Here is a 22,877-nt window from a genome sequence, read left to right as displayed (position 1 = left end):
GCTGATCCAGTGGTTGTAGGTACTTTTTCCACCATGCAGCCTTGCAAGCGAAGCATATTCAATCAAGGCTCTACCGCTGACTATCCACACACCACTTTCAACCTGCCCTGTTCACTGAAATAGCTCCTACAAAAGTCACCAATGACTTCCTCAGAGCTAAGTCACAAGGCAAATTTTCTCTTCTCCAAGATCTTTTCCTAGATGCATTCAACTTCGATTCCGTCTTTTCCATTACTCCCCTATTCAGAAAACCCCCAGGTCCTGCTATTTTCACCTGCGCAACATCTTTAAAATTTGCCTCTCTCAATATATATATATTCCTCTATATAGATAGAATTGTGGGGTCACCATCCCTAGTGGGTCATTAGCAGGAGGAAAGAGGTCCTGATTCCACTATAAAGACATTGTGGGGTCACCATCACTAAAGGGTTCTCCAGCAGGAGGAATACGGTCCTGATACCCTATATAGATAAAACTGTGCGGTCAATATCACTAGAGGGGTCACCAGCAGGAGGAAGGAGGTCCTGATTTTCTGGAGGGCAAAAAAAAGAAGCTGAATACAAAAACATATCTCGGGAAGAAAGCCGTGTCTGTCCTGAATAAAATGTTATCTGCGGTAATTTGGCATAAAAAGTAAGGACAAAAATATGGCCGAATCCATCGTCCCCTCACAGAAGTGTAACCATGGCTCTGCTCTGTGGCAGAACTAAAGCCACACCCCTGATGGTCACATGACCCCATCATCATCATCGCAGGTCCTTAAGCCTTTGTAGCTCCTCCTACACATGTCACATGATCCTAAGGTCCTCTGGAATGCTGCATGTGCTATGTATTTCTTGCATAGCTGCAGGCTGATTGGTTGCCGGTGACTTAAGTCGTCTCGTCCATGTGAAAGGTAAAAGTTCTGAATTTATATTTACAGATTTAAGTTGTTTTAACAGTTTTGTGATAGACGATTGTTTGTAAATCAAATTCTCATAGGCAAAAAAAGTTGTGCTGTCCATTTATTATTATAATTATTAGACAGTATCTATATATCGCCAACATATAACGCAGCGCTGTACATTAAATAGGGTTTGCAAATGACAGACACATACAGACAGTGACACAGGAGCAGGACAGGACCCTGGCCAGAAGAGCTTACAATCTAGGAGGTGGGGGAAGTATCACACATAAGGAGGGGAAATACTGGAATTTATAAAAAAGAAGATGGCACATGATCTGACCGATGGCACTGCCATATGCAATGGTGGAGGGGAGAGGGCTTTAGGATCAGAGCAGCTTTTGGCAATTCTCCGTCCTCTGTAGGTCATCATTATCATGCAGAGAGCAAATGCCAGGCAGATGGAACATCAGATTCCCAATCTTCCCACTTTCGTCCAGACGATACCGATTTCCAGCTGTCATCCCGATGTCCTGGACTAATCTAGTAAATTGCACTTGGGTGTAATTCTGATGACCGCCACTTGATGGCGCCATTACCTCTATAAAGTATAGTAACGCACTGCTGCCACTGCACCTTTTTAAACGTTGGTAGGTAAGGTAAGTGGTCATGTAGGATGTATGGTCCATATAACAGCATAGCCTAGGATGTCTGCTGGATGGTCGGGTAAAATCCTTGTTGGTGTAAGATACAGATCTGATTGTGTGTCATAGGGGCACCATACACGTTAGGGAATTTGATGACTTACCTAATCTATCATATCAAGTTGTATCCGTTCAGGCCGCCCCTACATTGGTAGATCTAAAGCAGATTGGGCAGATTATTTATTTAAATCGTAAGTAAAATGTTCTTCTAAACAATCGTTACCAATTTTTTGCACCTTGGTAATCTGTGAAATGATCAGTCATTTGGTAAAGATCGATTGGATATTGTTGATATCGTTCACTTCCATCTTGCCCCTCAGAAATGGAATAATTTCCAATCGTAAAATTAATCAATTTGATTGGTCAAGTGCAAAATTGCCCGCAGATCTGCCCATGTGTACCCAGATTTAGATTGTAATGTGTATTGTGCATAACAGAATTTTTAGCAGGATAATTGTTATCAATTCACAAGGAAAGTAGAACGTTAGGGCTGGAGATTATCAGACATTTTCATGTATATAAGATTTTACTGCCTGAAAACTAAACATACACGTTACAATCTGATTGTACAATCTCTTCCCTGAACCGTCTGTATTCCAGTCATCTTCCAGGACGGTGGAGAGATGATTGGCTGTACGTTCAATGCGATTGTACAATCTTCTTTAGCATTAGGAACCATGTAATATGATGGCAACCAACCGAGATCTAAACCTTTTTGTACAATCAGATTGTACTATGTATGAACAACTACAGAGCTTTCCCTGCCATAGACCAAACCAACGTTTATTTCTCACATCTTCTTTGTGGTGCCCAGGTGGATCCTCGCCATGTGTGGCGTGCGTAAGAAGAGATTCCTGCTGCTCTACGGGACTCAGAAGGGGCAATCCAAAGACATCGCCGAGGAAATCGCCCAGCAGGCCGACCACCACGGCTTTGTTGCCGACATTTTCTCTTTGCAAGATTTGGAACAGGTGAGCCGTTTCCTCTTGGGCCGTCCCGGCAAATTTCTGGGTTTAGGGAGCAGTGATTAAATGTCCATAGCACCAACATTGTCTGCAGCGGCGTACAATAAGGAGGCGGGGTTCGAATAAAGACCAAAAAATGGGGCCCGAAATGAATTGCAGCCTCCTGCCGTGACAAAGGTGGGGCCCCTTGACATTTGCCTAGTTGCCCTCCTTCTCCCTAAAACTGTCCCTGGGTAGGGGGAGAAGTTTGACAAATGAAGTACGGAACAAGGGGGGAGGAGGTCTGTGGCCCCTGACATGACGTGTCAACAGGAGGGGGAAGGAGGTCTGTGGCCCCTGACATGACGTGTCAACAGGACTCCAAAAATAATGCACAGGAGGGGGAGGAGATGGAGGGGGTAAAGGTCGTGCCAGCACTTGTAGGTCCCCTTTTCTCAATCTACCCACAGCCCCCCCCCCATTCAGTGGCCATAGGGGCAGCTTCCTATTAATTACCCCCATGGACATGATCTGATGACCTCCATATGACCTCATTGTCGGTTCTGGAAGTCGTTGGTAGTTCATTTATAAAAGAATTTCTGACAAATATGGAAATCAGCTGAACCCTACTAAACAGGGTCCCCAAATCAGGGGCCCAACCCCCCCCCCAAACTATTCAGGAGTATACAAAATACATTGAGGTGATAATAATTTCTCAATTCTTCCTTTCAGTTCAGCTTGGAGGACGAGAGGGATCCGGTCATCATTGTGATCTCCACCACCGGAACCGGAGAGCCCCCGGAGCCCGCCGCCAAATTTGTACGGAGAATCCAAAACAAGGAGCTCCCGAGTGACTACTTGGCACATCTGCGATACGGATTATTGGGTGCGTGTTTACGCATAAACGTCAGGCTTACATCTATTCTTGCAGCCCTGTGATTTACACAGCTCTGCTGTACAACCCAACTGTTCTCTGCTTCAGCATTTAGAGGTCCAGCCTGAGCCTGGACAGTAAAAGCAGCAGGCAGATTGCATATATACCATATATATGCATTGTATTCACCACACCTACAGTATATCAGCATTAACAGGCTGCTGTATGTTAAAGCTGGTGTAAACTCTGGTGTAAGCAAATATTGTCCAAGTACAAGAGCCGCGTGTATTATTACTTTATATCTTCACGTCTATATGTATTTTACATTTGTGCAGTGTGTAACTTTCCCTCTGTGCAGGAACTTCCTGTAATCCAGACCAGTCTCTTCTGCTCCCTCTCCTTGTGCAGGGTGGCTGGTCTTGTCTCCGCCCCCTCTGCAGGTTTCAGCTGGCAGCCTGTAGTGGGTGGGGACTCTGGGCCCCTCCCACAGCTCTGCTCCCTGCACAGGCTTTGTACAGCACACTGATGATGTCACTGCTATTTTTTCATGATAATATCCGGGTTGCTCCCAGTTTTCTCCGAACTACAAAACTCTCTTCCCCTTTTAATGAACATAAGGCAAGGAATGTGTTCTGTATTCCTGTACTAGACTGACAACAATGCTTCTTCATTGTTGATATGATATTGTGAGTTCTGTCACCCAAGGACAGAATGTGTTCCTGGGAAGATCAGGGGAAAACAAAAGTAAAAAAAATCCCGAAAAGGAGATAAATACAGCCACAAAATCTGGATAAACCCTTAAAAAGGAATGTAATAATAAAGATTAGATAAATAGGAACAAAATCCACAAATAATAAGATCTCCTGCAGCCTAATTGCAGCCATTTCCGGTCTACAAACACACCAATGATGGCTGCATGGTATTTTCTTGGTGGTGACAACCATGGACCTGTGTAATGTGTTAAAACAGCTACTTGACTTCCGGTTCTGGTGCCTCGCGAGCCGGCGGCATGTAAGCTCGGCTCCTACTCACCTCCGGGATCCCGCGATATAAAGCTGGCACATCTGATCCTCTCCCGCCCGCAGCAGCTCTTCGGCTTACTGGAGCCTGGATGGACTGGTTCCTGGAACGCTCCTCCGTGTCAGCCAGGCAGGAATCCATGGGAAAGAAGGATAAGATCCGGGCCACGCCTTCTAAGATGGCCGCCGCGCCATCCTCTGCACGTGCATCCACCGCTGTTTCTTCACGGGTACACTCTGCTGATCTTTCTGATATCTCCCATCCTACACAAATCGCTGATGCAGTGGCAGCATTGCTTAAACCTACATTACAGGAAGCTATTGATGCTGCAGTACAAAAAGGCATACAGTCATTAAGGAAAGATTTAAGGGAGCAGTCTCAAAGATTAGATAACGCTGAACAGCGGATCACTCTGGATGAGGATGATGTTACCTCCGCCACAGCTGTTATTTCCATGCTGGAGACCAAAGCGCAAGCACTGCAGGATAAAATAGAAGACCTAGAAAACAGGTCCCGACGCAAAAACCTGCGCGTTGTGGGCCTTCCAGAAAGTGTCAAACCTTCGCAGCTACTTGAAATCTGCTCTACGGTGATACCGCAGTTACTGGGTCTTCACCTTTCCTGCATCTTTATATACATTAAATTACCCGCCCTTGATAACCAAAATACAAAAAGAATTGAAAATGTGGGAAAAATTGCCTCTGTCATTTCTCGACCGATGCCACCTAGTGAAAATTATATCTTTCTCTAAATTGCTCTGCCCTATGCAGACATTACCTCTGCTACTTACCCATGCTGATGTTAATGTTCTAAATAGGACTTTCACGAAATTTCTGTTGTACTTACCCAAAACTGAAGGAGGCGTGGGCTTTCCTAATATAAGACTTTATAATTTGGCCTGTTTGACCAGACATGTTGTAGACTGGCTTAAGGGGACATCCTCAAGCACATGAGCATGCAGCATTTAAATTATGGAAACGCAAAGGCCTCATATACTTTAGAGATCTCTTCCAAATGGAAGATCTGACTAAACTATCCTTGACGGAGTTACAGGTTAAATATGATATCCCACGATGGGCACTTCACCCGCTATATCCTATCTTAAATCTTTGGTACTGCACTATGTAGATATATTTCGCCCCAATAGTTTTGACAAGTTGCTATTACTGTCTCCTCCAAATATCTCCAAAATACCTGTATATCTGCTGCTTACGCTTGTTAAGTCTTTATCGGTTTCTAATGTGAAAATGTGGCAAAAGGATTTCCCAGACCTAGACATAGTGGATACTGTTATACAGGGATACCTAACGGTTCGGAAGAGTATAGTGAATGAGGTATGGAGAGAATCCCAATTTGTGTTATTGCACAGGGCCTATAAGGTGTTCCGGCCTTCCACATCTACCCCACAACCCAAACATTGGCATTTTCAATGTCCAAAATGCAACTGTACTAATGCCTCTCTATCACATCGCTTATGGTTTTGCCCAAATATTACCAACTTCTGGCATCATATACTAACGTTAATATCTAATGTTACTGGGCATCCAATTTCAAATACACCTTCTCTGTTGCCGATTGGTTCCTGGGATGGTACAACTATGGATAATATACCACGCTCTACGCAGAAATGGATTAATGTTTGCCTATTGGCAGCAAGGCGTGCGATTAGGCATAATTGGATACAACCTCTTCCACCCACCCTGGAACAAGTCCTCTCGTCCCTCAAAGTTTTGTTTCACAGAGAAATGTTGGATGCTCAACTGCAAGGCGACGACTTTATAACTCGCTTTTGGCAACAGTGGTACCACTTTCTGCTTTATGCCTTTACAAGTTCAGAACGCACATCGATCCTCGAACTGTTCCAATACTCCACGTGGTATATCACAAATGTAACTGGCTAATGCTCCACAGGATTTTCTATAGATTTCACTGGCTGATTCTGTGTTGTTTTTTGTTGTCCAAAGTGTTATGAGTGTTCCCTCTTCCTCCCCTTATGTGTTTTGTCCCCCTATTGGTTTCAGATGTTTGATTGTATTTGTATCTTTGAAAATTAATAAAAACAATTTGGAAAAAAAAAAAATAGCCACTTGTAGTCTCTATTGAAGGTTTGCACGCCAAGGTGACAATACAATACAACATTGCCAGCAAGAAATGTTTTTACCAATGCTGTAGATTTAAAAATAACTTTAGAAATGCCATGTTAAAGCTTACTGTATATATTCGAGTGAAAACCAAGGTATGTATTTTTACCTAAAAACTAGGAAAAGTGAAGTGTTGAGTAATACTCAAGTATAAACCTAGGACACAGAATGAAGCTGGCACTGCTAACATTCAAAACGGTAATTACCAAAAATCCTCCCATGGTGTATTATCTTAATAGATAGAGAGATAGATGAGAGCTAAGTAATGAGTGGGGGGATAGAGGTGTGGTGATGGGGGCAGATATGGGTCAGGAATACAGTTGTTCTGATAGGAGCAGGTCAGATAGTGAGATGGGTGATAGAGGTGTGGTGATAGTAGCAGGTCAGGCAGAGTCAGGTCATGAGAGGGTAAATAGAGGGGTGGGGGATAGAGGTGTGATGATGGGGGCAGATAAGAGGGGGTATAGGGAGTGTGTACAGGTGTGCTGATATGAGGAGAGATGAGGGTGTGATGAAAGGAGCAGGTCATGCAGCTGCTGGTGATAAGAGGGGACACATAGGGGTAGGGGTAAATGAGTGGGGGGTAGAGATGTGGTGATAGGGGCAGATAAGAGGGGAGATAGAGGTGTACTGATAGGTGCAGGTCAGATGGGGCAGATGATGAAGTCAGGATACAGGTGTACTGTAAGGACCCGGTCAGATGGGGGCAGTATACAGACTCAGTGGTAAGATGATAAGTGATGATAAGTTGATAAATGACAATCTAGCTCAATCTAGTCAATCTTTGACATAAAATATTGAACTCTCCCTTATCTCCTAGATTGTAAGCTCTTCGGGGCAGGGTCCTCCCCTCCTCCTGTGTCACTGTCTGTATCTGTCTGTCATTTGCAACCTCTATGTAATGTACAGCGCTGCATAATATGTTGGCGCTATATAAATCCTGTTCAATAATATTAATAATCTCCTTCTATTCTGTGCCTTAGCCTGGAGCAGGTGGTGGACCCCTGGATCGAAGGACTTTGGCCGGCACTTAAGAAGGAATTCATGAACAGGGCAGACAATCCAGAGAAGACTAAGGATATGAAGACTCCATCCAGCCATCAGAATGTGACAAATGTCCCTGACACTCTGGATTTTCAGATAAAAGCTATAAACCTGAATAGCTCGCCGAGCAGTGCGCCGGTGAAAAGTGACGCTGATACGACTGCAGAAGTTGTGCCATCGCTTGTATGCTCAGTGCCCCCTCTGTGCCAGTCCAGCCTCAATGTGCCCAGTCTGCCCGTCTCGTACTTAGATGTAGAAATACTAGACTGTGATGGGAAGGTCAGTCTTCACTACTAGTAACTTTTTTGTGTGTGTTTTCAGTTCATTAAAGGTTTAATTCCATGGATCACAGATACCTAAAATGTATCCAAACTACAAATATATTTAATGGGAAACTATAAAACTATTCTCCCCTAACCTCCAGCACCTGCACAGAAATCCTGCCCTGTCCTTTTGGATTTGGGATCCTTGGGATGGATTGTGTGACTGGCTGACAACACTGCTTTTAGTTTTAGGGCTGAGGCCTAACGTTGTCAGCCTGAAACAGGAAGTACTGTTACGAGTAAGATTTCCTGATATGAACCATACAGCAACATATCTTGGCCTTTTAACATGGGGGAGCCCTTAAAATAACTTTTAGGTCTTGGGAAAACCCTGACAATAATATCCAAAGCTCACATTATATTAGTGTGGTGGTCAGTGGGAATAATGTCTCCTACATTGCTGGCCATTGGGAAGAATGTCACCCTTACAGATAGCCAAAAAGATCATTGGTGACACTTCCACTGACCTGAGAGGTGCAAATTGATAAAGGAACCCCCAGCAACCTGGAGGAACCCTGTTTGAAGAACACTGCAATGAAGTCCAAAGACATCCTAATATCTTCTAAAGTCTCCTTCCCTCCTATTCCATATTGGCTTTGGGGTTCTACAGTGGGTGGGTATACAGCAGTGGAGGGTTGTTGGGGGCACAAAGTCTTCCCTATGGTTATTCCCTTGCAATGAACCATAATAAACCAGATGCTCATTCATTAAATATTCCCGTCATCCTATGTGGCTGATTACTGATCTTCTGCAGCAATGGCACTGAAAGAGTCAGAGTAGAGGCCAAGTCAAATCAATTTCTATTTTCTGAAACTAAAATAACTTATTTTGCTGATCTTATTATTTTTTTTTTAAACCATTCTTTCTTGCCAGAAATGACAAGTCAGCAGATTGAGTTTAGATTCGCTTTACTTGTCACTATGGTGTTCAGTTTTAGCAATGCAGCCGGATTTCAGAGAGTTTTTCAATTGAATTCTGATGAGTTAGAAGAAAATTTGCACTTCTGGTAATAGATTTTTCATTTACATTCTCTGTGTTTCATGTTAATGTGATCCTGTATGACGGTGTCCCCTTTCCTCCAATTGCAGGAAGCTGATCTATCGTCACTTCATCCAGCAGAAACTGTTTTTCGAGTTCCAATCACTCAGGCAAAGCGTCTGACCAGAGAAGATGCAGCAAAGACAGCTTTGATGGTGGAGCTGGACATAACAGTAAGTTATTTATCCTAAGGAGCTCTTCATTCTGGTAAAGACCATCTTCGGCATCCCCTCATTAAATCTGTCTTCCAGCCTCCCCTTCAGTCTTGCTCAGGTGTACCAGCTCCTCTTCTGAACTGTTATTGCTTCCACTGCACACTGTGAGCTTTTCACAATGTACTTTAGAAACTGCAGCAAGAGCCCGCCTCATTTCCTGGCTGCAGCATCATTGATTCCTTTCTTCTCCAACCTGTACTAAGTACACACTGTTGCTTGGAATGATTTGTGATCGTTTTGGGTGACCGTTTCTTCATAATGGCTGCACAGACACATTAAATTGCGTTTATGCGTGTATGAGCAGGATGAGTATGGGGCACCCAGGTGCATTGCTGTACTGTATACCAGTAGTTGTTGGTGCACCGATGTCATTAATCCATGACAGTCAATCACAAACATCTCCATCCATGATGTCGGAGACACCTGTGCATGCTTTGGATTTTCAGAGATGATCATTAATGTTGGTTTCAGCCAATGAAAATCTATATTGAGCACAGAAATCTAACAGTCCCCAGCCCGCTGGCTTTTTTTTTTATCATGAAGTCTCAGCATTCCATGTGACCAAGGAGATCTGCATGGAGTTTTCCCAGGAGCAATCACTCCACAGTGACACCAACCCATCAAGGAATTTTGAAAAATGCATAACCCCTTCCAAAGCCAGGCCATACTTGTATCAGAACTGAGGTCACAAGAAACAAAAAGGACTCCAACAGAGCACCTAGCTAATATTATTACTATATACAGTATTTATATAGCGCCAACATATTACGCAGCGCTTTACAAAGTCTATAGTCATGTGACTAGCTGTCCCTCAATCGGCTCACAATCTAATGTCCCTACCTCAGTTAATGTCATTAGGTATGCTAATCTTTATACAGTCTAATTTGTGGGGAAGCCAATTAACATAACTGTATGTTTTTGGAATGTGGGAGGAAACCCACACAAACACGGGGAGAACCTGCAAACTCCTTGCAGATAGTGTCCTGACCAAGATTTGAACCTGGGACCCAGCGCTGCAAAGGTCCGGGTGCTGCCCATAGCTATGGGGTAAGGCTACAACCCCTGTCTGATTTTATTTCATGCCTGTATCTGTTGCAGATTTTTATTCATCCTTCCTGTCTTTGTAAGTAAGTCCATAACTATCGCCTCCAGGAGGGCCCCCATTTGTGGAGGGGTGCAGCATGAAAACCGGCATGGCCCAGAGCTGCAAAGCTTTGCCTGCAGTTTCACCTTGACCTGAAAGAATTCTCTTATATAGGCTGATGGTTAGATGAAAGTGCCCTTCTCCACAGGCAGGTGATCATTTTCTGCTTTTAAGAAATGAATTAATTGAGCACTGTAACTGTGTTATATTTACAGAATACGACTACGGACTTCCAGCCAGGGGATTCCTTCTGTGTTATTTGCCCAAATCCTCCGGAAGAGGTGAGCGATCTCATTACCAAACTTGGATTGGCTGAGAAGAGGAATTGTCAGATCTGCTTGGCTGTTAAAACTGGAACAAAGAAAAGAGGTGAGACGCTTTGTGAACAGACAGTCTGTGGGTTAAGGGTTTATTTAGGGGTAAAACCCTTTTGGGAAATGGAAACACTTTTGTTGCTTCCCCACCATTGTTGCAGAAACCTAACTGATGGGAAATCCATAGTTTTACAGGTGTTACCAGAACACAAATAAAGAGGAAATCTTACAATGGGGACACGTGTTCTGATGTTTCATTACATGTTTATGATGTTACATCTTCACCTAAAGGCAAATATTATTTAAATTCCCCTCCACCTTCCTGAGTCCATATATGAGACATGCAACATACAACAAATTGTCTTGCATATCTTTTGTCATTTAGCATTACCTCCAGGTGACTGTTTGTTCTTTCAGTGTAGGTTTGCTTTAACTACAACCTCCAGGCTGTTTGCTTTATCTTGGGGTTTTTATTTCACCTCCATACTTATCCTAGGAGCCCTTTTCCATTCAGATTTTTTTAAACACACCTACACCTTACTGGCTATGGGGGACTACATGCAGAGATTATTCCCGGATACCTGCACTACAATAGAACTTACAATATACATCTGCAGCTTCAACATATGCCTGTTCCTATCAGACCTATCTGATCTGAAATGATCGTTTTGCATCATACCTAAAATCTCTTGTTGGGGTATATAGTTTGAAATGTACCCCCTTTTTGTGTAACACTATTCTGCTGAGGACCCGCTGCTGTATTGGTTTACTACCATCTGCAGCCTCCAGGGGTCCTTTGGAAGTCTGAGGCATCACAAGTTTATACCATTGACTGGCAGTGACTCCAAATTATATTGGAGTCAATCTTCTATTTCTGGAATACTTTGCTTTCTCATATTTTTTGTATAATTAGGTATTTGCAGTAACTTCTGGTCCCGTGCACGGCGTACTTGTTCCAACATTAAGCCCTATACATGGCAGGCATTGTACCGAAACCTTTCTCGTGGCTTTTGCATTGCATTGCATTGCAAAGCTCTTTATTCCAATTGTTATGTAGAAAGATAGATGGTCAATAGAGTCCATTTATAAAGTGGTGAATCTTAACATTCACCAGTCTCTGGTGGAGAATAAATTATGGCCATTGAAAAGATTCTCCACATCAGAATATAGAATGAATGTCAGATTCACAGCTTTTTAAACAGACCCCATGGGCTACAGAGATATAGGGAGTGTATCAATGTTCTCCCCTGGGTGGGAAGAAGCATGGAGTTTGTTCGTTCTCTCCGTGTTTGAGTGGGTTTCCTCTGGGTTTTCTGGTTTCCTCCCATATCCCAAAAACATGCAGTTAGATTAGTTGGCTCCCCTCTAAAATTAACCTTAAGCTGTATTTAAAGACATATGGCTATGGTGGGGACATTAGATTGTGAGTTCCTTAGAGGGACAGCTAGTGACATGACTATAGGCCTTGTAAGGCGTTTGCGTAATATGTCGGCGCTATATATACTGTGTAAAAATAATAAATATTGATGATCAGTCCACAATGATGTGATCACTGGCATGTATGGGATTTGTTTCCCATAAGACCAGTAGGGATAAGCAAACATTTCCTCGAACTTCAGATAGTTTCGCAAAATTTCGGCAAACCAATTTCGCGAAACCATTGGAAGATCTAGGAAATTTTAACAGGAGGATTCGCAGGGAATCCTTCTGTTTGTGATCCCCCGGGCACTAGAGATTAAAAAACCTCTAGTGCCAGGGATATTCTCAATGAAGATGTGTGATCCGCGGCACATTTTTTAAATTCGATCGGCAAATTTACTGCATAAAATTCAGTAAGCGAGAACGGCCGACTTTGCCGTGAGATTGAGTTTTAAAATCTCGCTCGGTCATCCCTAAAGACCGGCACCTTATGCTTTCAGTTTCAGTAAGATATGTTGGTTGATGGTAACAGCTATCACACCAGGACATGGTTTAGTGTCTCTAACAAGATGGGGAACGACCGACCTTCGATAATTTATATATAGCACTAAGAGCAATGATTATATGATGTTGGCTACAGTCATGTAGTTTGTTGTATAGTATACTCTGTAAAAGCTTTAACAGCTTTCTAGGCTGAGAAGGAGAGTCGCTGGGTTAGGATGGTAAGATGAATACCAGGACTAGTTGGCCTGATCTCATGAAACCCTACATAGTCGACCTCTCCTTACCCCCCATTCCTCCCAAGTCAGGGCCAAGCTTTGAACAGAAGCCCAAAGAAATCAGTGGTCCCCCTAAAATGTAATTATTGTTTTGTACATTGTCCTCCAGATCCCTAATAAGTGAGATGTATCTGGAATCATTCTTTTCTGTTTTCGTTCCATTAGGAGCCGCAGTACCAGATTACATTCCTGAGAAATGTTTTGTGGAATTTATGCTGACCTGGTGCCTGGAAATAAGAGCGATCCCAAAGAAGGTACACAACTTTCTTTTAAAAAATGCATCCAAAAGTTAGAAACATTTTGTATAATAAAGTTTCTCACGTAGTAGATTTCTTTCCTTATTTTTTTTCTGGGGTGATTGCCAGTAACACATTTCCTGTCCTAGGGTGACAACGCTTACATGGCAGTACAGCAGTGTCATCCTAGGACAGGAAGTGTTATGAAACTATGGAACATCTCCCACTCTCCTCATTTCTATAGGAAGGAACCATTCAGAGAACTGGTCAAGGCTGATAACACCACATGGGGTAGTAATGAATATCTGACAATGTACCGAGCCAAGTTTGCCAACTTTTGGACGACAGTGCTCTGTTTTTACAAATTAGATTACTATGTATTAGAGCAACTGTTATAATTTAGCCAATGCCACTTCCCAACCAGATACAAACAGCAAAAGTGCACAATGGCACTTTTAAGGCAATAATACAATCAGATACAATCGGATGTTACCTGGATCAGCAGTCTCTGTTATCTTTACTTTAAAGCTTTAATCCCCAGTTATATTCTGTGCTTCTAGAAATCATCCAGCTTTTTCTTAAAGCAATCTATATACCTTGCTGAAACTACTTCCTGAGGGAGCCGATTCCACATTTTCACACCTTACAGTGAAGAATCCCTTCCTTATCCGGAGCTTAAGCTTCTTTTCCTCCAGACACAAAGAGCGCCCCCTTGTGCTTTGTAATGATCTCAAAGTGAATAATGGGGAAGAGAGTTCTCTATATGAACCATTTATATATTTATACAGGGTGATCATATCCCCTTTTAAACGTCTACTACAGGGGGCCATCTAGGCTTTGGGTATCCAGGATGCCATTTATTCTCCTTTTCTCACCTACGTATGAATGCTATGCTGATATCCATAGAGCTAAGGAGAGCTCCTGGGATTTGTGACCTCGGCACAAGTCAGTTCAGTTTCTGCACCCACCCCTCTGAGCGTAGAGGTAATGGGCCTGATTTAATAAAGGCTCTAAGGCTGGAGAGGTTACACTTTTATCAGTGAAGCTGGGTGATCCAGCAAACCTGGAATGGATCTGGTTCAGGATTCAAATAATTTGCTAGCAAATGGCTTTGAAGAAATCCATTCCAGGTTTGCTGGATCACCTAGCTTCACTGAGGAAAGTGTATCTTCTCCTGCCTTGGAGAGCGTTGATAAATCAGGCCCAATATATCCATTATATATGTTTTTTTCAATCAAGGTGGCTTATTTTCAAGGCTATTGGTCACTAAAATAAATGTTATTATATATTTTAAAATCCTATTACTATACCATATATTTCAGGCCATGATTCGTGCTTTGGTTGAGCACACTTCAGATGCTGGGGAACGGCGAAGACTCCAAGAACTTTGCAGCAAGCAAGGTGGATCAGATTATAACCACTTCATCCGAGATCTCTCTGTCAGCGTCCTAGACCTTCTCAGTGCCTTTCCAAGCTGCAAGCCTCCAATCGCATTGTTGATAGGTGCGTAATACCTGAAAAAAAAAGGGGGAGACCCTGAATACTGTCAGTGATAAAGACTCGCAGCAGGAGCAAGAGTTCTAGATGTGTTCTATTGTCACAGTGACAGGAACTGAATGAATTCATTTGTTATTGTTGTATTTTGTATTCCTAATTATAGACTGACAAGTGGACAAAAAGTAATATATAATTTAATATGTATTTGTCTATATGCAAGCAAAATATTTTTGTAATGCTATAACATAGTGCACGATGGCATTGTACAGCGCTGTGCAATATGTCCCCACTACGGTATATAAGTTCTATGTAATAATAATATCTGTTTCAGACTGTTACAGTAATAAATGCAGGCACACTGCCATCTACAGCAGCGGTCCCCAACCTTTTTGGCCCCAGGGACCGGTTTCACGGAAGGAAATTTCTCTGAGGACCGGGGGGTGCACAGAGAGAAAAGAGAAGACATACTCTGGCGTCTTCTCTTTTCTCTCTGTGCACCTCTGCTGCTTCAAAGCGATCACATGACATCTGACAGCCAATCGAGCTGCATGTCATGTGCTCGCATTGCTTGTACACAGACTACTGTGTACATTTACCGGCATCTCATACAAACACCGCTGCGGACCACTTCCGGTCCGCGGATGGTGGTTGGGTGCCGCTTCGTTTTCAATAATGGATCATGTACTCGCGGCCCACTGAAAACACCGCCGCGGACCGGTAGTGGGCCGCGGCCCGGTGGTTGGGGACCGCTGATCTACAGGTTGAAATGGCTATTGTTTTTAGAATATTTGTTTTATAATGCTTGTGATCTTTCATAGCTGACCTGGTATTCACATGTTCAGTAACCACTCTGGCCGATTCCTGATTGTTGTTGGGTATCCAAGCTGGCAGTGACATATTATTCTAATATTTAAGAACCTGTTGAATGTCCTTTTCTTTACATAGATCTGACTTTATTTTTTTTTCCCTAGAACATCTTCCAAAATTACAGGCCCGGCCATACTCCGCTGCCAGGTGAGAGTTTGCTGTGCACAGATATGCATATCCCTTGGCTCTTATATACACTGTATGTATGTAATATTTGTATTTAGCTGTTTGCAAGTTTTTAAATCACTAGTTATTTTTTGTTTTTTTTTTATGTACAATGGGCCTGATTTGTTAAAGCTCTCCAAGACTGGAGAGGATACAATTTCCTTGAATAGATCTGGTCCGGGACTGAAAACATTTGCTAACAAATGATTTTAAGAAGTCCATTCCAGGTTTGCTGGATCACCCAGCTTCACTAATGAAAATGTATCCTCTCCAGCCTTGGAGACCTTTAATAAATCAGGCCCATTATGTGCTATCGCTTGACCACAAATCCTCCGAGCTTTGCCCCTTGAGGGCAGCAGGTGGAGACTTTCCAAGGGACTGAGGACAGGAAGGGATATAAGCAGACAGCTGGTACTATAGGGGAGACGGGAAGGATGGGTCAGTTCAGACTGAGAATGGAGCTATCCTTAAAATTACAACGCATGATAGAAAAATCTACCCTGATCCGTATGCATAGATGATGAGATTGGGAAGGTTCTGGATATGGCCCTTTCAATGCCAGCACTGTTGGCCTGGCCCTTAAGGTACTGGGAAAAATAATATGATGGGAATAAAAGGATAAAAGCCCAGTCATGTTCACTTTTGCAACACTTTCTGATTGGGGCCAACATCCTCCACAGGATGCCACTCACTGATTGAATACCATAAAAAAGTAATCCAGTGTCTGATTCTTATGATACTAATATTATCATTAGCCGGTATTTATGCCTTACAAAGCCCATAGACGTGTCATTAGCTGTCCCTCAAAGGGGCTCACAATCTAAGTAATACAGTGTAAGGTCAACTTTGGGGGAAGCCAAAAAACCTAACTGCATGTTTTTGGGACGTGGGAGAAACTGGAGTACCCATAGGAAACCCACACAAACGCAGGGAGAACCTGCAAACTCCATGCAGATAAAGTCCTGGCCGAGATTCAAACCTGGGAGCCAACGCTGCAAAGGCAGGAGTGCTAACCACTGAGCCACTGTGCTGCCATATTATCGGCCTGATTTCCGCTCTAAGACACACTGTCATGAAAGAACCTGACTAATCCAATAAACCAAGAATGTATTTCTTCCAAATCAACTGCTATTATTTGGCAAATGCTTTTAGTCCCAGATGAGATCCATTCGGGGTTTGCTGGATGCCCCAGGTTCTCTCATGATAGATCTTCTGCAGTCTTGGAGAACCTAATTAAATCAGCCCTTATGTGTTTACAGATCCAATGCAGATCAAACATTGGATATTTATGTAAATTGTTACTGGAGATCTCTTTTTTTTCAACCTCCAGCTCCAACCTTCTTCATCCTGGAAAACTGCGTTTTGTTTTCAACGTGGTGGAGTTTGCACCATGTGTGGGTAGACCGGCGCCCAGACGAGGAGTATGCACTGGCTGGCTCGCCAAACTTGTGAGTGGATCCGGAGAGGTTAAGTCGGTGTCTACAGAGCAGCATTTCAGCGGGGACTCTGGAGCACCCGAGGTATGTCATTAAGGCAAAACTCCACCATTGTGAAAGAAGACCAAACTACACATCTGGTGATCCATTATAACTGCTGAAAATTGGATTCCAACCATTTGTAACAAAAAGCAGTATATAAGAGATGCTGAATCCTAAGTATTAGAATCAATGGATCTAATCAAAAGAGCCTGGAAAGGCTGAACCTTAAACAAGATGTTCCAAAAATGGAGTCCCCAAAAAAGATCTAGAGAATAAGATCCTTCCAGTAACACCAATTCCTCTTGCAAACTGACATCACTAATCCACTGCCTTGGATTTAGCAGCAGCGTTTTCAGACTGCTATAAGAATTTCTTAAATTGGCCATTGGGCTGCTTATCAGCTCCTGTTTAACCCTAAATCTTATTGTTGGGTATTCTTCACTTTGTAGGAAGGAGGGGTAGGTTTTATACCAATTTACCTCTAAAACCCTTGGAATGTTTGTAACTTACTAGATATTTATTGATGGCAAGACTGATACCATACCATAACCCCTTGGGTAGCAAAATTGTGCTATATGCTTTGTACAATACACAGCAAGACTACACCCGAGAAGAGAAGGGCCCACAATGGGCTCCTTTACCACAGCTGCAGGAACACCCAGTGTACACACTGCCAAAAACTTACATCCGTGTGCAACACATTAACAAAGATTTGTCGGGGTATTAGAATGTTACCCATCTCTGCTAGATTAGTTACAGCCACCTCCAGCCCATTCTACAAAACTCCCCCGGATGTACTGGCCATCTCCTGTGTATGTCCTGCTAGGTATAAGAGGAATGATTCTTTAGATTTACATTGCATAGTTATTCTCCATCTATTATGTGGTTTCAGATCTGCATTTTCAGACGACCGTCCCTCTCTTTCCATTTGCCGTCTGATACATCCGTCCCTATAGTGATGGTGGGGCCTGGAACTGGAGTTGCACCATTTATTGGGTTTTTACAGCACAGGCAAGTAAAAAATAAAATATTGATTTTTACATTTTTAGCTGTATCTATAAGCAAGATCAATTTTATAAATAGGATTATGTCCCCCCCCCCCCCCCAAAAAAAAAGGGGAAAGGTAAATAAATTGGAAATTATTACAATTAACTAAAAGGTTATTAGGTGGTAATTTGAAACAGATTTGATATATTTTTTTTCCTTTTACTTGTTAAGTCACCACTTACAGCAGATGATATTTGTTGAAGTTAAACATTGCAAATTAACTGAGCTTTACTGATTGATCGCTGCACTTAGCTGTAGCAGTGATCGTTAAAATAAAAGGCACTTCCATGGCTGCACACGCACGGGGTGCAGGAGGTTGGAGAGATGCAGGAGTGCTTGGGGGTTTACAGATATCTTAAGTGCTGTGCCTATTTTAACCTACCGATCAAACCACGATTCTATAGAACTCCTGGGTCCCTTTAGAGATTGTTAGAGAGTCCAATAAGCAGTTTGTTCCTCTCAAGTCAGACTAAGTGACCCCAATGATCCTTTTGGCTATCTGTAAGGGTGACATTCTTCCCAATGGCCAGCAATGTAAGAGAAATTCTTCCCACTGACCACCACACTAATCTACTGTGATCTGTGGATATAATAATTTTAGCCGGGGTTCCCTGAAAGTTATTTCAAGGGTTCCCCCATGGTAAAAATGTTTATAAAGGCTGCTATAAACTTACATGCATGGTGCTGAACCTATAGTACTGGCTCAGGTTACATTAACATACTGTAATAAAAGCAATACATTCTGATAATATGTCTAGTATTTCACTTGTCTATACAATTCAATACAACACAGCATGCATTCCATTGAAGTTCAAAAATTTGCCAAATCTCGATGGCAAAATGCAATTAATTTAGCCTTGATCCCTTTTGATTTTGTCTGATTATTTTAATACAGAGAAAATCTTCGGCAGCAAAATGAAGATGGGCAGTTTGGAGAGTCCTGGCTGTTCTTTGGTTGTCGCAGCCACAGCAAAGATTATCTATTTCGGTAATTGGTGAAACTTTTGATCATTTGGTTTAGTTTCTAGGTTTTTGTAAACAATGCCTCTCAAATACCAGCCACTTACATAATAAATAGATGCCAACACCAAGAGTCAAGTCAATGAAATTGTATTGTTGTCCAGTACAATGTGCACTCCCTCTGCTCCTCTTTCCCTAACTGAGTTGTAAAACCCACATTTATAAGTTTGAGTCCCATCATTTTGAGGTCACACAGTATATAAGCCCTGATGGAGGAAGGTTTAAACCCCAGAAACGTGTTGGATGTTTTTCCTTTGAATATTTATTGAAGAATCATTCTGGACTTTAACTATTGGTGTGGTGCTTTTACTGCTTATTACATATTTCTCAATATAAACACAATGACCGTTTGCAGGTCTGTGAAAATCTGCAATAGGCTCCCTTAGGAAGTAGTTTCAGCAAGTCCTTTGATTGCTTTAAGAAAAAGCTGGATGCTAGGTACATCTGGGTATTAAAGTTTGAAATAAATGGCATCAGAGACTGCTGATCCAAGGATTGTCTCATGGAATCAGGAAAGAATTTTTTCCCCTGTTGTTATATCTGGGATATGTTTATTTCCCTAATGGTTGAACTGGATGGACTTCTGATTTTTTTTTTCAACCTAACTATGTAACCCCACCCTTATTATCCTAAATGTTTAACTTATTTGTAATTTTGGAAAGGCTGTTAAAGGTTTAGAACTTCCATTGATATCTTTGTCCTTGCTGGGAAGATTCCTCCCCCGCCTCCATTTATTCTGTTGAAATTTGCAGTTGATATGTAACAGACTCCTGCTTTTTGTTACTTTCTAAGAATCTTTCACTTCCTGTTGTGTTTTTAGGACAAGAAGTGAAAGTAAGGGCTCTTTCACCTTTTCACACTGCACATTTGGCAGCTCCCAGGTACACAGCAAACTGCCGCTGTGCACCAGGGAGAGCCAAGCTACACCGCAGCTGGGGGGGACAATTTCAACAACAACCAATGTGTAGCCAAAACTGACTTGAAGGGCTTCAGAACAATGCTGTTGTTGCTGCAGCTACCTACAAAAATTGTTCCCAATCTCTCCCAGTTGGGACTTTAGTTAGTGCCCATGGCAGAATTTGGGGGGACTGAAATGGCCCTTAATTTCTCTAATGTAAATAATTAATAATTAAAACCCCAATCCAGACTAGTATAAAGCTGTTAACATATACCTAAAGTTGTAGCTTAATCAGTTTGTATTTTGCTTTTCCTGGTTCCTCCTCCCCCCTCCCTTACTTTAGACCTAGTTATGTCATTTTGTGCTTTATGCAATGCAGATGGGAGGGGACCAGAGGTGTTGTGCATTTCTTCCTGAGAGTCCTCTGCCCTGATGTAACCAGGTAGGTTTATTCTTGATGGGTGGAAGTCAGTCAGGAGAAGTGGGCATTCCTATGCAGAATTATTTACATGCATAGAAGAGGATTTACAGCTCAAAAAGCCCCATTTGTAATGTTGGGGTTCAACCCTTAAAGTTTTCTTTTTTCTGGAAATTGTAGACAAGGAAATCTGGTGCAACAAAAAAATCCAGTGTGTAGACAAAGGTCTTTATAAATGCTGATGGTAAAGCAAGTTTTTGAGATATTTATTGTTATTTTACTTTTCTTTAGGGAAGAACTGAGCAGCTTTGTTGAAAAGGGCACTTTAACACATTTAAAGGTCAGCTTCTCAAGAGAGCCGCCCCACGGTACAGAGGAAAATCACCCGAAATACGTTCAGGATTCTCTGAAGATTTATTCGAAAGATATTGTTAGATTACTGACTGAATTGAATGGAACCATCTATGTGTGCGGGTAAGTGTGCCTGTGATATGCTGGAGATTACAGATTGACTATTGGCAGCTAGTTGAAACACTTTGATGTAGGTTTGTTACCCAGTTTTGTGATCCGGAAATCTCTGGCACACTGTATAACCATCATGGTGACACCACAGCGTCCTCATTCAATTTTTGAAGATTTCTGTGTCACCTCCTTACACTGCAGAATTGATTGGCCGGTGGCTGGCAGGTGGTGCAGTGATCCTAAACACAAAAGTTTCTTTGGCATGGGGATTGTTTTTGGTACAGACCAATAATTTTACCAATTTATATAAAAAGTAATTTACCTATTTATTTTAAATCACATCTTCATTTACCACTCTACTCAAACATAGACCAACTGATCCTAATAACAGTATATACAAGTTGCTTAACCTTTGTCTTTTTGCACGTTTGAATTTATCCCTCTTCCTAAAGTGTTCGCTCTTAGGCTTCTTAGGCTTAGAGCCGATTAAAGGTGGTAGGTGGTGCAGTGAGATACAATAGGAAATAGGATCATTGGGCCATTAAAAATTTATATAAATTTATCCTTATCCGTTCTCTTTTGTTCTTTTTAGGGATGCAAAAAATATGGCTAAAGATGTCAACGATGCATTAACTGACATTCTAAGTGCAGAGCTTGGTTTGGACAAGCTAGAAGCAATGAAGACCCTCGCCTCGCTAAGAGATCAGAAGCGATATTTACAGGACGTCTGGAGCTGAGGTTCCACGTACTTTCTGATCATCACTCTACTGTATGTGACATGGCAGAACATTGGATTCGTCGTCATGACGGAGGCAGCCATACCGGATCTTGGTCCTAATATTAGGATGGTCCTTTGCGAGCCTACCCTGGATTGTTCAACCTCAATGGGTTCAACAACTGTTCACTTTAATGGCAAATTCACACCTAAGCTCTCCGATGTAGTTAATGAACATGCGTTATGAAGCTAATTTATTATGAATGGGCTTCTAGCGTTCGACATTGGACTAACAAAAGTTACTTTATTCTGGCACCACTAAAATGCACAAGTTGTATTTTGTGGGGGGCATTGAACTAGTGTGTTAGGGCTTCCATTCAATGATGGAGATCTCTTACTGGCGTGTGTAGGGTAATTGCTGCTATAGGGGATCCATGCCTTGCCTGCAAAAACTTAATTTGCTCAAAGTATCTAAAGAAAATGTAAGCCTGATATACTGTTTTTATTTTTTTTTCATCCTTTTACCCCAGTGTTGCCAACTTTAAAGCTGCTAAAACCGATTATACACTATATATTCTATAGAGAATTGAAATGTTATTTACCTTTTTTTAATATAAATGGTAATCTTATCCTCTACCAACAAAATGTCTTTGTTTTAGCCTAACCTTGGCGATTTTGTTACTGGACATGATTGATTCTAGAAGAAAATGGATGTTTTTCTTGCTGAAATAAAGAAAAGAAAATAGTTTTAAAATTGTGATGCTTCAAACAAACAGAATTGCTATTAGGTTGTAAAATAAACCCACTACTCAAAAACAACTGAATAAATAATATAGAAGGGCTTTATCCAGAAGGATTTAGATTAAGCAGAATTTGAATTTTCTTACTTTAGGTCTCAGGAATCATCGGTGACCCATAAATTTGTGCTAGTAGGAGATTATATATAATAAAAATGGGATGTTCAAGCTCATCTATAAACATATTAGGTCATATTGGGCAGCATGGTGGCTCAGGGGTTAGCACTCCGGCCTTTGCAGCGCTAGGTCCTAGGTTTGAGTCCCAGCCAGGACACTATCTGCATGGAGTTTGCAGGTTCTCCCCGTGTCTGTGTGGGTTTCCTCCGGGTACTCTGGTTTCCTCCCACATCCCAAAAACATGCAGTTAGGTTAAAAGGCTTTCCCCTAAAAATTGACCTTAGACTGATTTAATGACATATGACTATAGTAGGGACA

At 42.1% G+C, this 22,877-nt stretch overlaps 1 protein-coding gene across 1 annotated transcript; it reads left to right on the top strand.

Annotated features, from left to right (window-relative positions):
* The first annotated feature begins 770 nt into the window (after nt 1-770).
* On the top strand, nt 771-22,392 carry MTRR (5-methyltetrahydrofolate-homocysteine methyltransferase reductase). Its single transcript, XM_072413215.1, has 15 exons — nt 771-895; nt 2,402-2,558; nt 3,264-3,468; nt 4,491-5,025; nt 7,550-7,889; nt 9,022-9,144; nt 10,546-10,699; nt 13,008-13,096; nt 14,401-14,581; nt 15,547-15,589; nt 16,938-17,127; nt 17,978-18,096; nt 19,028-19,120; nt 20,760-20,942; nt 21,523-22,392. Exons 2-15 carry the CDS (start codon nt 2,415-2,417, stop codon nt 21,665-21,667), a joined length of 2,544 nt encoding a protein of 847 aa, XP_072269316.1. The 5' UTR covers nt 771-895; nt 2,402-2,414; the 3' UTR covers nt 21,668-22,392.
* The last annotated feature ends 485 nt before the right edge of the window (nt 22,393-22,877 follow it).

This window comes from Pyxicephalus adspersus, chromosome 5 (assembly GCF_032062135.1).
Source record: "Pyxicephalus adspersus chromosome 5, UCB_Pads_2.0, whole genome shotgun sequence".
NCBI lineage: Eukaryota > Metazoa > Chordata > Amphibia > Anura > Pyxicephalidae > Pyxicephalus > Pyxicephalus adspersus.
Note: the sequence above shows the minus strand (reverse complement) of the source record. Positions and strands in the feature narration are given on the sequence as shown.